The sequence below is a fragment of the Heterodontus francisci genome, chromosome 2 (genome assembly GCF_036365525.1).
Source record: "Heterodontus francisci isolate sHetFra1 chromosome 2, sHetFra1.hap1, whole genome shotgun sequence".
In the NCBI taxonomy this organism is placed as follows: Eukaryota; Metazoa; Chordata; class Chondrichthyes; order Heterodontiformes; family Heterodontidae; genus Heterodontus; species Heterodontus francisci.
The window spans coordinates 105,124,253-105,147,510 of NC_090372.1; the positions used below are offsets into that span (position 1 = coordinate 105,124,253).

Genomic DNA, 23,258 nt, shown 5'->3' on the forward strand with positions numbered 1-23,258 from the left:
GGGAAATAAGTCCGTTAGCTGTTAAAGCCAGAATCCTCAGTTAAAACAGTACTTAATTGCTCATTAGATTATTTAAATGATTTACTCAGCAGCCGCATGAGCGTTCCCTGCCAGCCATCAAACTTGCCCAGGTGAAACCCGGAAGTGGGCAGAATGATCTCGGGATCCTTTTAAGGAATTTATCTCCCTGCACACACCCAAATCCACCTCCCCTTGCCTGTAAAAATTCTCCCCATGTTCTATAGATTATTAGTTTAGGCCTCTAGATTACTAGCCCAGTAACATAACCACTACACCACGCATTTGAATGTGTCCATTGCTGAAATATGGGTAAGCAATGAAAGAACTCAAAGGTTATGTGAGGGCTTAACACGGACCAACAGTAAATGTGCAATAGGTTTGCGGACATCCACCTGGTTGTTGGTCATGTTGGCAATCTTTGTAATTTGTGTTATCTTCTTCCACATCTATTCCTTGGCTATTGGGCCTAGCTTCCACCTACCACCAGCATGACAGACTACTGTCTACGAGAATAGCAAGATTTGCAGGAGGCAGAACAAGGCAGCCCTCGTCACATGTGCCAATTGCAGCAGAAATTCCATTTTGTCATCGTACAGGGAAATGAGAGACTGTACTGTTTCGTGATTTGCCCACAGAGTTGGAATCCTGCATGCATGTTGATTTTTGCCTGTCACTGGTTTTGCTCCATCAGCTTTTGCAAAAGCTGAAAAATAAATGTGAAATATTTGTAGCCTTTGTAAAGACTGCAACAATCTTTGTCCTCACATGTACCTCACGTTTAATTAGCTGTATTGCTTTAAGTTTGAGTGCTGACACATAAGGGTGAAACTGGACTTTGTTGTGCCTATTTCCAGGGTCAGGAGGAGTAGATCTCTTTCCCCCGCATCCCCAATCTGCAAACTGCCTGTATTTCCGTGATCTGGTCTCTCTCCCCACAATCTCTCCTCGCGATCTCTCTCTCCTGGTGATCTCTCTCTCTCTCAATGATCACTCTCTTCCCACGATCTCTCTCTTCTAGTGATCTCTCTCTCCCCACAATCCCTCTCTCTTTCAGTGATCACTCTCTCCCAGCAATCTTTCTCTCTCCCAGTAATCACACTCTCTCCCAGCCATCTCTCTCTCTCTCTCCCAGCAATCTTTCTCTCTCCCAGTGATCACTCTCTCCCCATGATCACTCTCTGTTGCTGATCTCTCTCTCCCAGGCCCACCGTCACATCATTAAATTTCAGCCCATGTTTCTGGATCAATAATCCAGGCCTTTGTATTGCTACCTGTTCTAGTATGTTTGAGCGGTGATCAAATCCTGTCAGGTTCCAGAGGGCCAGCTAAATTGAATTATTTGCTATGCTGTCTGTGCATTTTTACCATGTGCAGGAAACACTTGGGGAATATAATGGCTCTTAAAGTACTGCTGCAAGTTAAGAACATACGCAAATAGGAGGAGGAGTAGGCCACTTGGTCCTTCAAGATTGCTCCGCAATTCAATTAAATCTTGGCTAATCTTCTACCTTTATTCCACCTTCTCCATATCCCTTAATTCCCTTAGTACCCAAAAATCTATCGACCTTTGTGTTGAATATACTCAATTACTGAGCATTCACAGCTCCCTGGGATGGTGAATTCACAACCGTCTTAGTGAGGAAATTTCTCCTTATCTCAGTCCTAAATGTCTGACTCCTTATTCTGAGGCTGAGACCTCCCTGTTCTAGTTTCCTCAGTAAGTACCCTTAAGAATTTTATATATTTCAATTAGATTACCTCTAATTTTTCTGTAGTTCAGAGCATATAAGCAATCTTTCCTCATAGGACAATACCCTCATCTCAGGAACCAGTCTAATGAACCTGTGTTGCACTCCCTCTAGGGCAAGTTTTTTTTTCCTTAGGTAAGTTTGAAGAGCTGCACTGAATGGGTAAACATGTTCAGTCAGTGAAAGTCAAGCAGCAGTTGCTTACTTTCAGTTAGATGCTGTTGGTATTAGTGAGAGGATGTTAGATACAGATTTGAGGCTGATGCTTTATAGGCTGAATTATTGCTGTGGTAACATGCTGGCATATGTCAAAATTATTACTGCCCTGAACCTTTGTAATTCTAGTAGGTATGCCTCAGCATTACTCCACTGATTGGTTCTGCATCAAGCACTGCTCTTCCATTGACTCCTGAACCTGGCTTTTATCCTCTGCTAGCTTCTGGACTGGTCTTTGTCTCAACCTTTGCTCCCTGTTAGCTACAGGATCAGTGGTGGAATAGGATTTGATTGACAGGACCAGGAGAGGAGGCAGGGAACCAACAGAGGAATGAAAGGATGCCCAAGAAACCACAAGCAGGGCCCAGCCTAAGAAACCAGTGGGCCAGCAGACTTCAGTTCAGGAGACAATGCAACAACAAAGTAAAACACAAAAGCCAGAGGAGCAGTGGAACTCAGTGCAGGAACCCAGCAATTAACTTTAATAAATGAGGACTACTTTTCAGTGGTGGACAGTGCTTCTACCAGTACGATCCAATAACAGAGCAGAACTTTGGCAGAAGGGAAGTCACTGTAGATAGAGAAGGATGTAATGTGCAGAAAAAATACACATTCGCCATATATATAATGAACTAAAATTTGTCAGTAATCAAGAAGAGGATATTAATAAACCCAATTTTTTTGTATTTTAGGACTCCCCTGTGATCTAATGTGAGGCGATTTGATTCATTTCTGTACCCAGTGATCCAATACAGCTGGGAGCAAGAACAGGAAAATCTGCCACAATTATAGTGTTTTTAAAGTGTATAACAATCCTATGTTTGGCCTACAGTTTTGTTAGAAATTCTGGACTTGGATTACTTTGTATACTTTTTCAGGCAAGCCCCCCACCTGCCAAGACTGAGGCACACATTATTTTGCCACATGAACATTAAAACTTAAAATTGTGGCTGTGAAATAAACAGAGCCTATCACAAGGAATTACCAAGCCCCTGACTGGAAAGACATTTGCAAAGTAACAGACAGTACTTGGAACGGACAAAGGGGCCACTCCCTGCTTCAATTTAATCCAAAATGGACTTTTGGTTGCAAGACATTGAAGCATTCCAGGTTAACTACTAAGATGGTGAATACACAAACAGACCAGTTCAGTCACATGACTAACTGATTGTTGGAGATTTTTTAATTTTGAACTTGCCACAGAGTTAAAACTCAAAATACTGTTTGCTCCTGGACTGGAAAAGGCATCTCTCCTGTCTGCTCTCATCTTGCTCTTACCAGCTTTAGAAACCATTGAAGACATATGAACTTCAAGAGAGAAAAGTCTCCTACAGTGAACAAGGTTTAAGAAGAATACTGGGCCCCAATGAAAAGCAAGAGGATCTACAATCAAGAACCCTCCAGCGAGCTCGAAGCACAGTTTAAAAAAACACCCTCTTCAGAGATTGCCTCAAGCCTCTCCATTTTATTTTTCTTCTCTTTTCTGTCTCTATTTGCATGTGCGTATCGGGTATGCATGCTAGCGTGGGCCGTGGCGTGTATCCGTAAGCATTAACCAAATTAGAGTTTAAGTTTAAGGTTTAATAAATTTTACTTTTCTTCTTTAAACCTAAGAAAACCTGGTGTGCTCATTTCTTTGCCTTATAATTGAGAAACAATGAACAAGGATTCACAAAGGGAGAGCTCAAAACACAGTGTGTTTAGAATTAATCCCTGTTAGAATAAGATCAGGGGAAGACCGTAAAAGACACCTCGACACCTTTCATACCTGGTCATAACAACTTTTATTCTGCTTATATGAAACTGTAGATCAATTTTTAAGATTAATATGAATGGATGTAAAATCGAGTGGAACCGAACCCTCTGACCTTCATGCTCAATTTCTTGATCTAAGCTCTAGCAGCTAAGGCTCTGCACCAGGAATATGATATAGTAAAACTTTCTCAATGTTTTTATTACAAACTACTGTCCTGTGTGCCAGGATCATTATAACTATAAGCTCTTTGTACACTTACCTGGAATTCCTTCGATGGAATCACTGGCAGTTTGTTTTCTAAAGCAGTGTGGATCTGCAAAACTTTAAATTCAAAAATCAGATGGCTGATTTTCCTGACCTTGCTCCTGGGGAATGCTGTGTTCACTGGGTTTCTACCCCTTTTACATAACCCTAGGAGTTCCAAAATTTTTCTCCGAGGTTGGAGCTGGGATTGTGCTTACAGTAGGTACAAGCCAGACAGAGTCATACAATTGAGGAGGAATGGGGTGTTCCTCACTTTCCACCTTGCTTCCCAGTAGAAATGATTACTTGGCGCTCCAGCCCAAAGGTCAACCAGAAAGCCCAGCCTGTGCACCAGAAAGACCTTGGGTGCAGGGACAGATTTAAAGGTGTATTTGATTTTTATAACTTGAGCCCCACCACCACAGAATTTTTACACAAAATCTGGGACCTGCTTGCTGGCATACACCATTGACAATGGGCCAAATGGCCTCCTTCTGAGCTGTATCATTCTCTAATGCTATGAATGCTCAGTAGGTCGCAGTCTCCAAAGCCAGGCATGCAGCTGTTGGGAGATGTAAATTACTTAGGGCAGGAAATTCCAGTGCTCCTGGGCCATCGAAGTATGGGAATGCTGTTCCTGGTCCAGTGTCAGAATAGGCTTCAGAAAAATCTGCCCTCAGGCATCCAAAGCAATGCATTGTAATCCATTTAAAATAAAAACAGGAATAGCAGCTTGCATTGAAAGGCGACCACAAGTTTGTCAGAAAATACTTATTTAAAAACATTATATTCAGATCAAAGCACCACAACCTCCCACATAAAGTTCTTCAGAATGCTAAAGAAACAGGGTGACTCAATAACATATGCTATTAACCACAATAAACAAATACTACCCTTGTTATGAATGAAATAATTGCATTTGATTTACAAGTTCAAACTTTTTAGGCTTAGTGTAAAAGTTCTACAGTTTCATCAATGGTAAATTATTTTAATTATGACCAGCAACAAAGAAACAAACTAAATTCCATCTTCTAGTCTTTGCAGCTGTTGTGTTAATCTTGATGTGCAAGCAGTGCAATTCCATTCCTTTTTCAACCACTGAGATTCTCAGCATGTCTGTTAAAGTATATGTGTCTGGTGATTCTCTGCCATGATTATCAACACTTGAAGATTGGTTCGTTCTGCTGCTAGTCAATTACCTGTCCATTGATCAAATTAGTTAGCAGTCTGCATTATGCACATTTTTTTTTCTTTTTTCAACTTTCTGAATGTCAAAACATGTCGGTAAATGGCTGTGAGATATGCAGACAATTCTGACTAAAGGTACCCATTTTTTTTTTCTTGATTAACATTAACTCACCAATCACACAGATAAGATTGGTGAATCTGAAAGGTGGATTCTTTTATTGAAGATGCTAACTTACATACAGCAATCCTAGGACGATAGGGTAACATGTCATATCTCTGAAGTTGGTTCCAATAACTGCCTAGAGATCACGTGGGACTGTACATCACATCCTGTATGGTGATGGAGAGCTGCTTTAGATATGCCCTTAAAGTAATACCACATCATGTCACTGCATTCTGATTTCAGATACCCACCTCCCTCACTCCCGCCACGCGCCATGCCCCCACCACATGGTCTGTATTAGCAGAATTTCTTTCTCTCAACTTGTTGGCAATGTACACAGTACGAACTATTTATACCATTATTTTAATCCCTAAACTTGTTCTATAATGTGCATTGAGTTGTTTTCCACACAACTATTTTACTCAAGGTCCCTAGCATCCCTAATTACTGAGATCAGAAGCAGAGATATGTCTCTTATCAATACTTTCTTGTTAAGAATCAGTCATGGTAGGAAAACCAACCAAACTCAGAAAATGTTACAGGACATTTCTAATGTTATGCTATGTGGGTCTGCACAACCCAGTAGTGTCAATGACAAACCATTTTGTGCCATGAAATTAGATCATTAGAGAACAGTAAGAAACTCCAAAGGATTTGCTCCTGTATTTACTCATGTGATCGTTTCATGGCATTGTTAGGATTCAGGCAAATCTGCAATTTATTTGAAGTGAAATGTACTAAGGACAAATTTGAAATGTAATTTTAATTCCTGGTCAATTACAACAACACAAGTCCCCATTTTCTGTGCAGCTACTACAGCAATAAAAATTAAAAGTTGTAATAGTGACTTTGATGTAATGAAACTTTCCAAAGTGCTTTGCAAAGGAGATTGGACACCGGGTAAGAATCGGGTGAATGCTTTGACCAGATTGAATCACTTCATTTTGCAAACAATGAGTTTCATTTCTGTCTTTGATTTGATGGGTTATTTAATTTACTGTCTATTTTTCAGATGTAAGTGATCAGTTATTTGAAGTGATTGGCCTGGAAGGGGCCATGGAAATGGGACAGATTTACACCGGGCTAAAAAGTGCAGGGAAAAGATTAGCACAATGCTCCTTGGTAACCATCAGGTATGTTTCAGTGTACCTCACACATGCTATAAGATATGTCTTTATACTGGTTTGACTCCATAGTGCAGTACTAAGGTTTAAATGTTCTCATTGCAAATTCATTTTTTTTCGAATAAGCATATTGTTTTAAGTCTGTTGGTGCTAAACTGTAGTTTGAGATTACCTAACAAGGACTGATTTAGCCATCCTATGGATCAGGAAGACAAGACTGCAACTAGGCAGAGGGAATGCTCGAGAGAGAAGTCCTGAGCCAATTTATTTCTGGGCTTCTATTATGAAGTCTTCTGAATTTATTGAGCTGAACTTCTTGTGCCGGTTCATGCCTCAGACTCATTGAGACCCCAGATTTGTTGCAAAATTATTAAAATTAAAAACTTGTGCAGTACTTGGACCAGATCATCCATTTGGATTGGAGCAAGGAAATCGCCTTGGGTAAAGAAAGTCTTAAATTCCCATGGTGTGTATTTTTTTTTTGACATGGTTAGAGTCCCTTTTTAGTGCAGTATTGTTTTCCATATTTTTGTAATGTGCATTAATATTTAATTTTCTGGAAAACTTTGGGTCTTTTTTGTATCCCTTTAAGGTACATTTATTATAAAGCTCCTTAAATATATTATTTCTTGCAGTGAAAGCATGCTATGAAGACCAACAAGCCCTGTACTATATCTGTAGACCTTGGGACACCTATCTATCAACAAACAATTGTCTCAGTTTGCTGTAGGTTAGCAGGGCAAAGTCTTGCCATCTGCAGCAAGGAAAACTGTGGCCAACTTGAAACATAGGGGCAACTTGGTCACTGATAGGCAAGGTCACCACTGTCCTCAACTGTAATTCCCAACTAGCACTGCAATATGAGCTAATGTGCCACAACCACATGGATCACATAGAATAGTCAAGATGACAGCAGTAACATCTCCTTTCATACTGAACAGCAGGTACAATGTTACTTCATTGCCAAATTTTACAAAGTACAGGATATCACTGATAAACGCCTGAAGCTCAGCCCGTGTGGCAGTAAGTGACTAAGTATGTGTTTCAGTGCATTGATGTGTAAGTCCTAAAGAACCCCTTAAGTTAATAGGAAATGAGTCAGAAGGATCGATCATCTGCAGCACACATTGATTGATTTGAGAAGAAAGCAGATAGCCGTGATCATGGCTGCGGGTGAAAAGCACCGGACAGAAACAGAGCTCTATTTCGCTTCAAATTATAAAGGGCTGAGTATCTTTTGGGATGAATTTTTAGCTCGGCTAAGCGTTCCAGATTTAAACTGAAACTCTTTTGACTTAGATGTTGAGTTTAAGCAATACATAATGCTGCTGAGGGATAAAAGTTAATTTCAAGAGGAGTTGACCCACCTTTATTTATGTTATTGCCTGCAAATCAAATCTATCTATGTCTGGCCACTACCTCAGGTTTTTGGTAAGTTAATTCCCTTTTCCAGAGGATAAGGCCAAATAGCTCAGGAAGGTAAACTGCTCTAGTCAGCTTGAATCAAGTTGAATTTGAATTCAGTGGCTGTATTACACTGGACAAAATTTCATGTTCAAACAAACTAATATTTCAAATTAACTTTATGGTTCACAGTTGTACATACTTATCACTATTGAATGGGGACATTTCTTGCTAATTTTCGATGTAGACTTTTTTTGCATGAATTCAGTTGTTGCTAATCTGGCCAGAGTGAGATGGGTGAAAAATACACTCCTGTAATTTTTCTCCTGGGTTGCTCGCAGAAGTGTCTGGGGGAGATTAATTCTGGGAGACTCCAGGACAATCTGGCATTTAAATAACACCATGTAGATTAATGAGGATATTTCAACATCACTCCATGATTTAGAGAGAAAACTAAGTTCCTGAGTGGACCACAGTACAGATGTAATGACACTCGGTATTTTCCCTGCACCATCAATACCTCGAGATATACATTTGGGAGTCTCTGTTTCAGCTACTTGAACATTTCACAAGAGGCCTGTGTTTGCTGCCTCCTCTTCACAAATGTGGTCATCACAGAATTATACCAGATTGACTTACACAACCATTATCAGAGGGATGGCACATTCCTTGAATGTGCATTAAACATTTCGGCTCCCAGATCCTTTCAAGAACACCAACAGTAACATATGTCAATTTAGTCATTCACCTGATCAAAGATGTAATAATTGTTTGTCAGGGGACAACATCTTCATTATGTACTTTGTAGAAAGCTAGCAGGATACAGAATGTTTCCTGGATGCCAGACCAGGTTTTCCAAGAGTACACAGCATTGTAGATGGCACCTATTTACTGCATAGTCTGTTGAGTCTGTTGGCTACCTCCTAACCATTTGTCCTCTGTGGAGGGCACCATGAAGTACTATATATTGTAACCTGACTTGCATTCACCTCATTCTTTGGTGCATCCTCTTTGCCAGCCATCAAAAAGGAGCTCACCTGCAGATTAGGTTTCCTTTCACTTCATTTTTGCCTGGCATTATTTTTCTGGCCCCTCCCCCTGCCTTGGCAAACCTTTCAAATGAACTTTGGAGCTTGATAAAGGCCAAATCAATATTTGCTCCAGTGTGTAATCACTTTAAGTCCATTCATCTCTTTACATTTAAGCTGCTTTCCAGGTTTCGCACATTTCCCCCACCAGGTTAGCTGCTTGTTCAAACCCAAAGCATATGTCAATTATTCAGATGAGCTGAAACTGCAAGATTCAGCACAGTCATCTCAATGCATTGTGAACAAGCCATTCCTGGCACAGATTTTAGTGGTCTCAAAAAATCAGAGCACTAGTAATCTATAGTAAAAGTTTTCAATGTATTTTTGCCATGATTTCTTATAATCTCTTCTATTGTAATGTCTACATGGCTCCTTTGTTCTCCAGAACCAGTAAGTTCCTGCCGATGCAGATTGATGGAGAGCCTTGGATGCAGACCCCTTGTACAGTAAGTAGATATTATTGGTGAAAGATATTGCAGCACTCTGAAATAATTCATCCAAAGTGCTCCAAGAATGCAACAGATGCATCCTTATATGAAGTTGATGAAATATGGGTTTGCACCATACTGAAATGTGGCGTGGATTCAATTGTTGACAATGAATGGGTGAGTTCAGCACAAAGTTATAAAATGGTTAGCATCCTTCCTTCTATGAAAGATGATGGACATGCAGCAAACAATCCATTTAGGTGGGGTGTTTTCTCTTGGTGCACCTTTGTTGATGGCTGTGAAGGCCAATCCTTGAGAGACAGGTTCTGTCACAAGTGCAACATGTGAAGCTGCCAAGTGATGCTGTGAGTTGTTGTTTTTGACGTTGGTGCCTGTTGCCAATCTGCTGTAGCAACTGATCATCATGGTAGTGCACACCAGTCCACTGGATGTGTCGCCATTTCTCTCTTTCGCCAGCTGGTAACTGCAAAGTGTTATAGTCGACATTTAGGGCCTTCAAGTTATAAAATATATATATTTTTAAAATGTATTATTTGTTCTTGTAGGATTTTTAAACATGGTGAGGCTGTGCTGAAGGGGGTCTCAATCCTGCTCAGACTGATGAGATAAAATTTTCCTCTTTCTGATGCTTGTGGCTCAGTATTGACCAGGTCAAAGCCATCCTGTTTGGCCTCCAGCAGAAATGCTGCGCCTTACTTCCAGATCCCATTCCCATTTTTCTGGATGCCATTCAAACCCAGGCAGATGGTGCACAATCTAGCTGTTCTGATCAACTGTAAATAGAGTGTCAAACCATACATCTATCATCAAGATTGTGTACTTCCAATTCCAAGGCATCAATGTCTCCACTCTACCTCATCTCTAGTGCTGTTCCTGAACCTTCATCCCTCTCTTTGTTACACCTAGACTATTCAAATGACCTTCTCACTGACTTCCTAAGCAGCATCTTAGATGTATGAAAACCTATCTAGATCTCCACCATCAATATCTTATTTCACACAAAATCCTGCTCATCCATCACCCTGATACTCTCCAGCCTTCATTGTCTTCCCATCCCTCAACATATTGACTTTAAAATTCTCAAATTTTTCTTCAAAATCCCTCCAGGTTTTGCATCTTTAATCTCCTCTGACCTTATTTGCTGAAGTTTTTCCGGGGGCATCGAGCTTCAATGGTGGCAGGTATGGCCTGGAAAATCAGGCCTCCAGCTTTGTGCACCGAGATGTAATATTGGGGAAGCAAAAAATCTGAGCTACCAGCTCACAAAACTTACTTTTTCACAAATTTTGTAAATCAAGTTTCTTACTGAGTTTCATTGGTTCAGGTGAGGCTCCAGCACCCAGTGCACCTCATCCATATAAGATGGGTGATGACAGGAAAAGGCTTCTAGCTTATTTTCAAGGTTACTGTTGTTTCATTGAATGTTATTTTTTGGTAGTGAGTATTTCTGTATTTGTGCCTTGGACATCCTGCATACTTTTCTTTCCTTCTGCATTTTTGACCTTGTTATGACCAAGTGAGAAAGGTGTCTACCATAACAGGGTTTAATAAGGACTAACAAGACAAAGGGATATACAGTGGATGGTAGGACCCTGGGAAGTACAGAAGATCAGAGGGATCTTGGTGTATGGGTCCGTAGATCACTGAAGGCAGCAGCACAGGTAGATAAGGTGATTAGGGAGGCATATGGGATACTTGCCTTTATCAGCCGAGGCATAGAATATAAGAGCAGGGAGGTTATGATGGAGCTGTATAAAATGCTGGTTAGGCCACAGCTGGAGTACTGTGTACAGTTCTGGTCGCCATACTATAGGAAGGATGTGATTGCACTGGAGAGGATGCAGAGGAGATTCACCAGGATGTTGCCTGGGCTGGAGCATTTCAGTTATGAAGAGAGACTGAAAAGGCTAGGGTTGTTTTCCTTAGAGCAGATGGGGGACATGATTGAGGTATACAAAATTATGAGGGGCATTGATGGGTTAGATAGGAAGAAACTTTTTACCTTAGCGGAGGGGTCAATAACCAGGGGGCATAGATTTAAGATAAGGGGCAGGAGGTTCAGAGGGGATTTGAGGGAAAAAAATTTCACCCAGAGTGGTTGGAATCTGGAATGCACTGTCTGAAGAGGTGATAGAGACAGGAACCCTCACAACATTTAAGAAGTATTTAGATAAGCACTTGAAACGCCATAGCATAAAGCCTACGGGCCAAGTGGTGGAAAATGGGATTAGCATAGTTAGGTGCTTGATGGCTGGCACGGCCACGATGGGATGAAGGCCCTGTTTCTGTGCTGTATGACACTATGACTCTAATTTTAAACACACTGTTTTTAGCTCACCCTTGGTGAATCCTTGTTCACCGCTTTCCAATTATAAGGCAAAGAAACCAGCACACACAGGTTTTCTTAGGTTTAAAGAAGAAATGTTGACATTTATTAAACTTGAACTTAAACTCCAATTTGGTTGACGACTACAGATACACAACATGCCCACTATAGCATGCATGTGCGATGCACACATGCAAATAGAGACAGAAAAGAGCAGAAGAAAAATAAAGTGGAAAAGTTTGAGGCAATATCTGAAGAGTTTTTGTTACGGTTCTTCGAGCTCTCTGTGGAGTCCTTGATCGTAGGTAGATCTTGCTTTTCGTTGGGCCCAGTATTCTTCTTAAACCCTGTTCACTGCAGGAGACTTTTCTCTCTTTGGGTTCATGTGTTTTCAGTGGATTCAGAGGCTTGTGAGAAAGAGATAGGAGCAGACAGGAGAGATCTTCTCAGTCCAGGAGCAAACAGTCTTTCTCCGTTCAAATTCTCTGTGGCCAGTTCAAAAAACCCTGGAGCAGCCAGTTAATCATTTGCCCAGCTGGTCTAACCATCCTGGATTGTATCACCTTAGCAGTCTCTGGAATGCTCCTCTTACACACAATACCTGGTGATCAAGATCCATTGTGGGTTGAATGTATCAGGGAATGGTCCTTTGTCCCTCTCCTGTCTCTCTCTTCTAATTCAAGTTTCCTTTGTTCCAATTGTGTCTTTGTTAGCGACACCCTATCTAAGTCTACTTCTAACCCTGGTTCTGCTTCTTCAGATTCAAGGGAAAATTGGTTGGCCACTAGCCTTAGGAGTTCAGATTTCCTAGCCTTGCCACGTACAGTGATCCTACACTGCTCAGCCATTTTCCTCAACTCCTCTATGGACAGTGCTTTTAACTTATCCCAAGTTACTTCACCCTGGCTTGGGGAGCTACTAGTTTCAGTTGCAGACATGTTCGTATTCAAGCACACACAACCACAAGGAAACATGTATTAATCTTGCTCTTTTTTGATTGGGAAAATTTGGCTTCCCATTTCCAATTTCTCTTGTTTGTCTATGGGTAAAATCCAGGACGGTCGCACCCAAATGTGTTTAACGACCAAATGACCAAACGACCAGTTAGTCGTGTGACCAGCTGGTTAACCAGTCCTGGATTGTATCACCTTAGCAGTCTCTGGAATGCTCCTCTTACACACAATACCTGGTGATCAAGATCCATTGTGGGTTGAATGTGTCAGGGAATGGTCCTTTGTCCTTTCCAAGCACTGTCTGTTAATATGCAATGGCCGATTTGTTTAACAAGTCATTTTCTCGCTCCAGGAACAGTTTAAAATCAATGTTCATGACAAAATTAATGGCAGTTGGAGACCTAGCATGACAACATTTTGTTGAGACGTTCAGTTTGCTGAGACTCAATCTCCTTGGATCCTGGCATTTGTTGCTGCAGTACAAGTTGCAGATAACAAAGTTGGGAAGATGAGCATGCCTTTGCATGTTCACACTGTAATGTGTGAATTGGAGGAGAGAGTCTAATTGTGAGTAAGAACATATGGCAAAGATAGTAATTACATATTTAAGACTCAACTTTACTTGGGATGGAATTCATCCCAAGACAGTGGCTGAGGAGTGCAGGATGTGACTGAGGCTGAGAAATGCTGTATAAGGAAACAAGGGTGGGCTATTCTTGTCTTAAGGTGAGAACTGATATTGTTCTAAATCTGTGTTGCAGAATTAAGTTGCTTGTTAACTCAAGTCTGCCACTAACAGAGAACTTTGAGCACCTGTTTCCCGGCCATTGGTGGTTTGGGATCTGACAGCATGTCCATGTTGCACTAAGTCTGAACAAGGGTGGGAAAATTGGAAAAAATACATTTATGTTATATGTTTACAGACAAGCCCTGATGACAGTATTTGGAAACATTCAGTTAATCTCCTATGGTATTTCACATGGGAGTCAATACTAGTTGGAGTCTTTAGGTCAAATGAGTTTGGGGAGGAGAGGAGGGGTTAGAGAAGGAGGCACGAGAGGGAGAAGAGGAGAGAAGAAGTGAAGAGGTAGGAACAGGAAAGGTAGAGCATGAGGAAGGAAAGGCAGGGAAAGAGAAGGTGGAGAAGCGGAAGGGGGTTGGGAGGGACAGAAAATGGGGAGAGGAGAAGAATAACAGAAGGAGAGGAGAAAAGGAAACAAGAGGTGAGTGGTTACTTTCAAGGAAAAGAGGTATGAATTGGAGCCATTTTAATATTTCCCCTCATCCCTCCTCTTCCCCATCTTCCCTCCCTTTCCTACCTCTGCCCTCTTCTATTCCAGTCTTCCCACTTCACTCCTCCCCTCTTTCCTTCCTTACTTCAGTTCCTGTCCCCTCTTCTCATCCTCTGCTCTCACTCCTCCTGCCCCTTTCCCCTTTTTCTCCCTTCCTCCAGTCTCGAATCCTTCTCCCCTCCTCTTATCCACCTCTCTCTTCCCCGTCCCCCTTACATTTTCTCATCCTGTACCCGTCTCCTCTTCTCCTGCATCTTACTCTTAAAAATGAAATGTTACTCAGTGTTGTTGTGATGGGGAGACACAATTAGAAAATGTCGCACATTCCAGGGATGGGCCGATATGCTTTTGATTGTGGGGGCGCAGTGGTGGGTGGGGTGCTGGGAGAGAAAGGTTGATCAGTGGGAAAGAGTTCAAAATGGGAAATACAGGTCAGTTGTCAGGCCCAACTGGTGAGGTTGGCCCGAAATGTTCATCAGCGGCAGAGGGAATCTTTTCTTTTGGGGAAGGCAGTAATTCAGTCAGATAATGACAGAAGATTCATGGAGGAATAAAGGAAGAGGCTTTTTTGAGTACCAATGAAGTGTTTTCAACATTTTTTTGTAAAATCACAGTAACATCAATTTTAAATGGTTCCCGGCTCCACTACTGCAAATAATCACATGACATGCAAATTAGTTTAGTATTTCCAGCTTGTTACTGCTGACCAGAAGTCCTGCCCTCCCATGGTGCACATGGGAGCTTAAAACACATAGGGCTGAATTTTCAGGTCCCACCGGGGAAAGGAACGGAAGCGGGTGGGGGTTCAAAATACTGGCGCCGGCCAGCGTGATGGTTTCCCGACGTCGTTCCAGCGCTGGCTATTTTCACCAGGGGTTGGTGGAGGGTCACCTCTTGATCCTGCCCGCTCCATGATTAAGGCCAGTTTAGCTGGTTGAAGAGCTCATTAAGAGCTTGTTAACAGGGGATGTTGTGGATTTGTAGGGGTGCACATGCTACATGTGCTGTTGGGGGCAGCCATGCCCAATGGAGGCAGGTGCACAGTGGGGAGCCAGTCATGGCCACTTCAGGAAATTAGCTGGGCCCTGTAAAAGTGTGAGCGGCGCACAGGGAGCTTGCTTATTGGGAGACAGGTGACATTGGGTCAGCTCAAGTTGTGGGAAGAGAGCGCTGTAAGATCTGAGGCAGTGCAGGGGGTTGTCACCCTCCTGGCATCGTGGGGGCATAAGAGGAGGGGGCAAGGCTGCCAAGCACAGTTGGGAGGTCACCTGAGCAGAAGGAAGGCAACAGGTGGCAATGGGTGCACGGTTCCCAGATTCTGGGCTGAGTGGCGATGAGGAGCAACACCAGCTGCAAGAAGACCAGACTGCCAGGCATCAGGAAGGCAGGGGAAAGGCATGTGGAGCAAGAAGGACCTGGAGGCCTACCCTCAGCATAGGATCGACTGCTGAAGATGGAGCTACCTGGAGGTGACAGAGAACCAGTGCTGCATGAGACTGCAACTCTCGAGGTAGATGGTCACAGGCAAGTCTGCTCCTGTTGCCGAAGACCTCACACCTTACAGCACTGGTCGCTGTGCTCTGCCAATAGCCGTCAAAGTCACTGTAGCCTTGAACTTCTTCACTTCTGCCTCCTTCTAAGGATCAACTGTGGACCTTGGTGGCATCTAGTAAATGGCTACACACCACTGCATCTTGCAGGTCACTGATGCCTTATTTGCTAGAGCTGGACAGTATATTCAATTCCAGACAGACATGGCCTCACAGGCACAGAGGGCAGTGGATTTTGCCTCCATCTCTGTATTCCCCAGGTGCAGAGCATCATCGATTGCACCCATGTGGCCATCAAGGCATCCAGTGACCAGCCAGTCAGATTCATCAAAAAGAAGGGCTTCCACTCCCTTAACATTCAGTTGGTCTGTGACCTCAACAAGAGCTTCCTCCATGTGTGTGCTCGATTTCCTGGCAGCTGCCATGACTCCTTCATCCTTCGGCAGTCCAGGCTGCTGCAGTTCTTCATTCCAACCCCCAAAGTCTGTGGTGGGATTCCAGGGGACAAGGGATGGCTACTCACTCTCTACAAGAGCTCCAGAGGCACAGAGGTGATACAACCAAAGTCATCTGCTCACTAAGACAACGATTGAGCAGCTATCAGGCTTCTGATGCCAGGACAGGTCAGGTGGTGGCCCTTCAATACACACCTGCAAGAGTCTTATTCATTGTGGTGATCTGCTGTGCTCTCCATAACATGGCCCTTTAGAGAGGTGTGGACCTTGACCACGATGAGGACTTGAAAGGACACAGCTCATCGGAGGAAGAGGAGGAGCATGTGGAAGAGGGGAAGGAAGAGGAGGCGGAAGGGGAGGATAGGGAACTCTGAGGTGCTCCGGCTGCACAGGAAGGTGGCCGGGCACAGTGCAGCGCTTGAAGGTTCTGTCAAGATGCCAGGAATGTCAGGGATTTTCTGATTCAGGAACATTTCAGCCGAGCCCCTCTGACTCAGGATGAATGGCAAGTTATAGTACTCACTGTGAGCTGCTTGTGCTAACACTTGCATTAATTGAAGACGTAGCCTGGAACATGTAAACTCTTACTGCCAATGAAGGATGAACATCTGCCCAGAGGTTTTGCCATCACTGTTGAGGAACCATTGATTTCCTTTGCCACCTCCATAGCTCTTCTCTTGTCCCACTATTAATAAAAGGAGTCTCACACATCTGGCTTAAAGTGACATTATTAACATAGTGGTCAGAAATGAAACAGTGCACAGTTAGAGGAAGAGGACGCCCCAGTGACCTACAGTGCTCCCCATGATGCAGTGGCCTCTGCTCGGCCACTTCTACACGGTGATCCCCTTGTGGCCTCCGGGTGGGATGGAGGCAGCCTGCTCACTTGTCTCTGCCTGTGGTTGAGATGTACGTGGCAGTTGTCCTTGTTATGGAGGTGCCCATGGGGGCATCTCCAGAGGCTGCTGACCTGCACCATTGTAGGGGCAGCTTCCATCACTGGACCCCACTGTACAGATGCTCCCACTGTCAGAGGGGCCAAGGAGGCCAAAGATGATGGTGGTAACCCGTGAGGGGTGGCACCCTCATCCTCCTTGGTCACATCCTCAGCCCTTGGCTGACGCTCCGAATGGCTGGAGGGGAGGCACCAGCTGTGGTGAAACTAACACCTCCCCAAACATCTCTGCGCCACCAGCACCACTGACGAGTCCAGGCTACAGAGTGTAGCATGTATCCTCTGTACATCAGTGCGCAGTTCCTCAATGCACTCCAAGTGCTGCCACATATGGCTATCCATGGAGGACCTCATGCGCTCAAAGCCCTGAGTCGTTATGGCGCACATGAGTTAGATGGACCCCTCCATCCTCTGTCCATGACCCTGCACTGTTTCAGAGAACTGCAACATGTGGGAGCACATCTGCTGCTGCTGGTCTAGGTAGAGCCTCCTTTCCTGTAATTTCTGTGGTCCTGCATCTGTGCCCAGCTGAGCATTAATTGCATTAATTGAAGACGTAACCTCGAACATGTAAACTCTTACTGCCAGTGAAGGTTGAACATCTGCCCAGAGGGCTGTGTCTGTCCTCCATCCTCCGAGGGGAACTGCCCACAGCTGTCTCTGCCTCTAGCAACTCCTCCTACACACTGGTGCTGTGCTCCTCACCCATTGCCACCCTATCTAAATGCGCGTGAGGACCCACTGAGCTAAGTGTTTCTGCACTGGTGAATGGTGTGCTTGTACATTGTGATAGTGCTTCTTTGGAAGTTTGCTTGTCCTCTTGGCCCAGTGATGGTGAGGGAGATGGTCTCCTTGGCTGGACGTCTGCACGTGTGAGAGACACAATAATAGAACATGATAGCTGACACTGAAGCCTCTGCAGTGCTGAGGCTTCCCAGTGTAACTCAGTGTTCGGAATGCTGTCAGATGGGGTGCAGTGTAATGCACTCCCTTACTGAGTGCATTGCCCTGTTTAATCATCATTTCCACGATGAGTGGGTGGCCGGAATTTTACATTGGGCGGGAGGCCCCACTGCCCACCTGCCAAAAAATCAGGTGTGAGCCCGGAATCCTTTGCTCCCCAGGTCCTGAATTGGCATTTAGCTCAACTTTCATCTCCTTGAGGCAGGAAGTCCCACCTAACGGAGCTGCCGGCCAATCAGCGGGCTGGCAGCTCTTAGTCCCAGAGGACCACCGGGAGCGGTGGCCACTGCTGGGACTACACCCAGCCATCGCAAGCAAGGTGAGGAATGGCCCCAGAATAAAGGTAAATTTTGGGGCCTCACCAGGGACAATCGGCGAGGCAAAGGGGTCGGGTGGTGGGGAGGGAGGGATGTGTTGTGCGATGGGGGCAGTTGGGGCTTTGGGGGTGGCCCTCCATGAGGCGCAGGATGCCCAGTCAGGAGGCCCCCCCCACCAGCCCGCAAGAAGGTCACCAGGTTTTACCTGGCAGTGTTCTTGGGGCCTTTGCCTTCCTCCCGCTGGGGGTAATATACCCGTGGCGGTGGGAGGAGGCCCTTAAGTGGCAGTTAATTGGCCACTTAAGGGCCTTGATTGGCCTGGGGTGGGTGGGCCATTTCTAACCGCCGTCGCTCCATGGAAAATTGCAGCGGGGGTGCAAGGGGGTTGGGAATGGTCCCTTACCCACCTCTCCCCCGGCCACCTCCCATTCAATTTTATGCTCCCCCCAGCCTCAAGCCCGCTCATTGGGAGGCCTGCATCTCACCAGGGTCAACTTCCTCATGATCTGCGATCCTGGCTATTTCCATCACTACCTCCTCCATAGATGTGATGATGTGAATGTATGGGACAGCTTCACCCGTTTGGGTCCTCTGACGGGATTATGAGTTTGTTTCTCCTGCAACAACAAAAGAGAATGTGATAAGGTACTGCTGTCCTGTATGATCAATGGCAGCTGCTCCTGTTCATTAGAAGCTTCATGCATCAGTGCTGGCAGCTCCTCAGCAGCACTATTACTCAGAGCTATTCTGAGGGCTCAGTAAGTGGCCTGTACATACACTCCTCCCATCTGCGCCCTGAAACTCCTCAGCTGGTGTGTCTGCTGGAGGGTGAATACATAAAGACCCGTCCTGAGGGTTGGGGTAACACTCACCTTGCCAATGCATAAGAAGTCATTGAATGTTTTCCTACACTGGAACCAGGTTCTTCTCATCACTCTTCTGCTGCTGACTGTAGCCGTGATGTCCAGCCACTCCTGCTTGGTCTGGATGTCTGGGAAAAGGACCTCCCTCCTCTTCCACACACCATCCAGCATCACCTCTAGGTCTGCATCTGAAAATTGATGGGTTGCCCTGCCCTGGGTTCCAGGCCGTGACCCAGAAGTTGTCCTGACTTCCGTTTTCTGCCCCCGCTGCGAAAATCCAGCCCATACTGTCAGTGATTTTGCGACCGTTATTTTAAGTTATGCTCTGCAAATAGGGGAAACTCCTTGCCAGCAGTGTCAAGTTAGAAAATCACCCTCCTGTCCATATGAACCTGTAAGAGGTATGATATGTCGTGTAACTGCAGCAGTCTTCCAAAAGAAAATTTTAAAGAAACATTTTTAATGAGCTATGTAGATATAGTTTGATTTTCAGATATTTTCATAAAATGAGGTAAGGGAAGAAAAATGAGAAATTCTCCTTTTTGATTGAGAAATGAAGGCATATGTGTACTGTTTTAACTGTACTTTCCAGTGTTTCCTTTTTGCTTTCTGTTGCACCATTGTTAAGATTATGTAACAGTACTGCCATCTTTCTCTAAATCACAAAGGTAATTTGAGATACTGTATTACAAATATTGGCAGCATAAGCAGCACTGTTGCAAGGTTGCAAATTTCTAGAGAAAATTCAACACTTTAATATGTGTTGACTTCTGGTACTATATGGCACTGATGCAATTAAGGTCAAAGCTTATAGGAAAGGATTTTTGAAGTGGATTTTAAGCACTTAAATATTTGACTTGAAGATAAACCTGTCATGTGTGTAGGTGACTAAAAAATAATCAGTTACTCCAATTCTTGCTACAAAATAACAGTCATCACACTCCAAAAGAAACTCAATATGTGAAGTGCTTTGAAACTTTTCAATGCCACATATAGGCAAACATCATTATTTAATACTGATCTTTTTTGAATAGACAGAAAGGGATTGTTCCCCCTACGATGTTGAGATTGGTGGTTAAGTATTAGCCAAGCTCAAGATATATTAGTACTATACTAACTTGAATGTTAAATGGTCACTTGCAACTGTGAGGGCAGTTTCCATCTACCTACTGACCTGTTCATGCTGATAAACAGGGCAGTACACAAATGAAAATTTAAAGATAGAAAAAAGGGAAAACTTGCATTTATATAGTGCCTTTCACAACCTGAGGACGTCCCAAAGTGCTTTACCGCCAATTAAGTATTTTTGAAATGTAGTTACTGTTGTAATGTAGGAAATGTGGCAGACAATTTGGGCACAGCAAGCTCCCACACACAGCAATGTGACAACGATCAAATAATCTGTTTTTAGTGATATTGGTTGAGGGATAAATATTGGCCAGGACACCTGCCATCTGTTGTCCTAAGGGACAGGCAGACTTCTTATTAACATATATAAATCCGAGTTCTTTGCTGGTTGTAAGCTACCAACATAATTTTCAAGTATCAGTGGGCGGAATGAGCAACATGCATTGTCATGTCCCAACCCAACCAGCAGCCTGTAGAGGGGGCCCCCTCCTGCCCCCACACACAGTGGAGACCTGGCTGTAAAAAGTTGGAGAGAAGATGCCTCTATTTTGAAACTCCCTCACATTTACTTCCCTGCCATCGCAGCCTAATGCTCCTTACAAGCTGGAAGGCCTCTGATAGGCCTCCAGTTTCGACAGCCTGCTGCCATCCTTAATTGGATGGTGAGTCCACCCTCTGGCCATTAATTGGCCATCCTGTCTCCCACTCAGTGTGGGCTTCTGACTCACATTTGAGCCTAACGGCAAGATTCAGAAGCCTGCAGGGAAAATTCAGCCTGGTGCACCTGCTGCACTCAGACCTCCCCAACCCCACCCACCCTGGATTGCTTCACTTCACTCTTAAATGCTTATTTCTGGCTTGAAGGAACCACTAGATTGGCCCCCATTCCCAGCATCCATCAACCTTAATTGAATAGTTCCTAAAATGCCAACTTATGCTGAAAGTTTTAATTTCATAGCCGAACACTCATGGATCTATCTTTAGGGTAGCAGTGATGTTACCATTCAATTAGTGCCAGGAGGTAACAGGCCACCAGTATTCAGGTTTCTTACTCAGCACCCACAAGGCTCAGCAATGCAATGAGTATTTCAGGCCAGCAGCAAGCACCACCTGCTTGTAAATTCCCACACAGAACCATGTAGCAGTTTAAAGACAAAATTAAAGTAGCTTTTAACATGATGCCAAGTGCTTCCAGTTATATCTGGGTGGAAGAGGAAGAAAAATCTCCAGGAACTAATGTTTTCTGTTTACTTGTTACTTTGTTTTAAATGGAACCTAAATTGTTTTTTTTTTTACCCTGTATCATCTGTTTGGCTTCTTTGACTTCCAATAGGCACTATGGTTTCAGATGTAAAACACTTGATTATTGTCACTGTTGAACATTTACTTATGCTTCAAGGCTTCCAGTGAGAAAAAAGCCAAGGCAGGGAATCCAACTTGCATTTCCATGCTTTGTGCGAGAAAATGGGACTGGCAGCAGTTGAAATTCACCTTCAATATTGGTTCTTGGACTTAGCCATCAGGAATTATACAGTGAGTTGTCAGTTAAAATTGCATTTACACTTTTTTAAACCCTGAAATCAGTGAAAATTAATAATCTAATTTTACAATTGTTTGTGCTATTCCCCATGATGCAGTTCACCAGTAACACATGGACTAAAAGGGTTAATTTATGAGGAAAATCCTGTTCCTATATTCCTATGAGTTTAAATATCACTGAGAAGTTTTCAGTGGTGACAAAATATCTCCTACTGTTTGAAGTGGAACTGAGAGGCCTGTACATGATCATCACAAACCACATGCAATATGACCTGTAAGGGGATTTGACCCTGCCTCTTTCATCTCTTGGGAAAAGGTTAAGTCATGTTTCTTCCTGTAATTTAAGCAATAGTCCAGAACATTTTATAGAGTCATAGAGTCATACAGCATAGAAACAGGCCCTTCGGCCCACCGCTTCCATGCCGACCATAATGCCTATCTATACTAATCCCAGCTGCCTGCATTAATTCCATATCCCTCTATACCTTGCTCATTCAAGTACCTGTCCATATGCCTCTTAAATGTTGCTACTGTTCCTGCCTCCACCACCTCCTCTGGCAGCCCATTCCAGATACCCACTATTTTTTGTGTGAAAAATTTACCCCTTTGATCCCCTTTAAACCTCCTCCCCCTCACCTTAAATCTATGCCCTCTAGTTTCAGTCACCCCTACCATGGGAAACAGACTCTGGCTATCTACCCTATCTATGCCTCTTATAATTTTATATACCTCTATCATGTCCCTTCTCAGCCTCCTTCTCTCCAGGAAAAACAGACCCCGTCTATCCAATCTCTCTTTATAACTCAAGCCCTCCAAACCAGGTAACATCCTTGTGAATCTTTTCTGCACCCTCTCTAGCTTAATCACATCTTTCCTGTACTCTTGTACTCAATGCCTAGGCCAATGAAGGCAAGAATGCCATACGCCTTCTTCACCACCCTGTCTACCTGTGTTGCCACTTTCAGGGAACTATGTACTTGCACCCCAAGGTCTCTCTGCTCAACAACACTCCCCAGGGCCCTGCCATTCACTGTATATGTCCTGCCCTGGTTTAACTTCCCAAAATGCATCACTTCGCACTTGTCTGTGATAAATTCCATTTGCCAATCCATTGCCCACCTTCCCAGTTGATCTATATCCTGTTGTAACCTTAGACAACCTTCTTCACTGTCCACTATACCACCAATTTTGGTGTCAGATGCAAACTTACTAATCATGCCCCCTACATTCACATCCAAGTCATTAATATATATGACAAACAACAGAGGTTCCAGCACCAATCCCTGCGGCACACCACTGGTCACCAGCCTCCAATCTGAAAAACAACCCTCCACTACCACCCTCTGCCTCCTATCACCAAGCCAATTTTGTATCCAATTGGCTAGCTCACCCTGGATCCCATGTGTTCTAAACTTCCAGACCAGCCTACCATGCGGGACCTTGTCAAAGGCCTTGCTAAAGTCCATGTAGACAACGTCCATCGTCCTGCCCTTGTCAATCCTCTTGGTCACCTCCGC

General features: G+C 43.9%; 1 protein-coding gene across 6 annotated transcripts in view; it reads left to right on the forward strand.

Moving 5' to 3' along the window:
* The window catches only part of dgkb (diacylglycerol kinase, beta), a 1,110,826-nt gene that overhangs the window by 983,225 nt on the left and 104,343 nt on the right, over positions 1-23,258 (forward strand). For all 6 annotated transcript variants that reach the window (XM_068051143.1, XM_068051127.1, XM_068051112.1 and 3 more), the window contains 2 exons: positions 6,348-6,468; positions 9,337-9,397. In XM_068051143.1, coding sequence (XP_067907244.1) covers positions 6,348-6,468; positions 9,337-9,397 — 182 coding nt within the window. The remainder of the gene's footprint in view (positions 1-6,347; positions 6,469-9,336; positions 9,398-23,258) is intronic.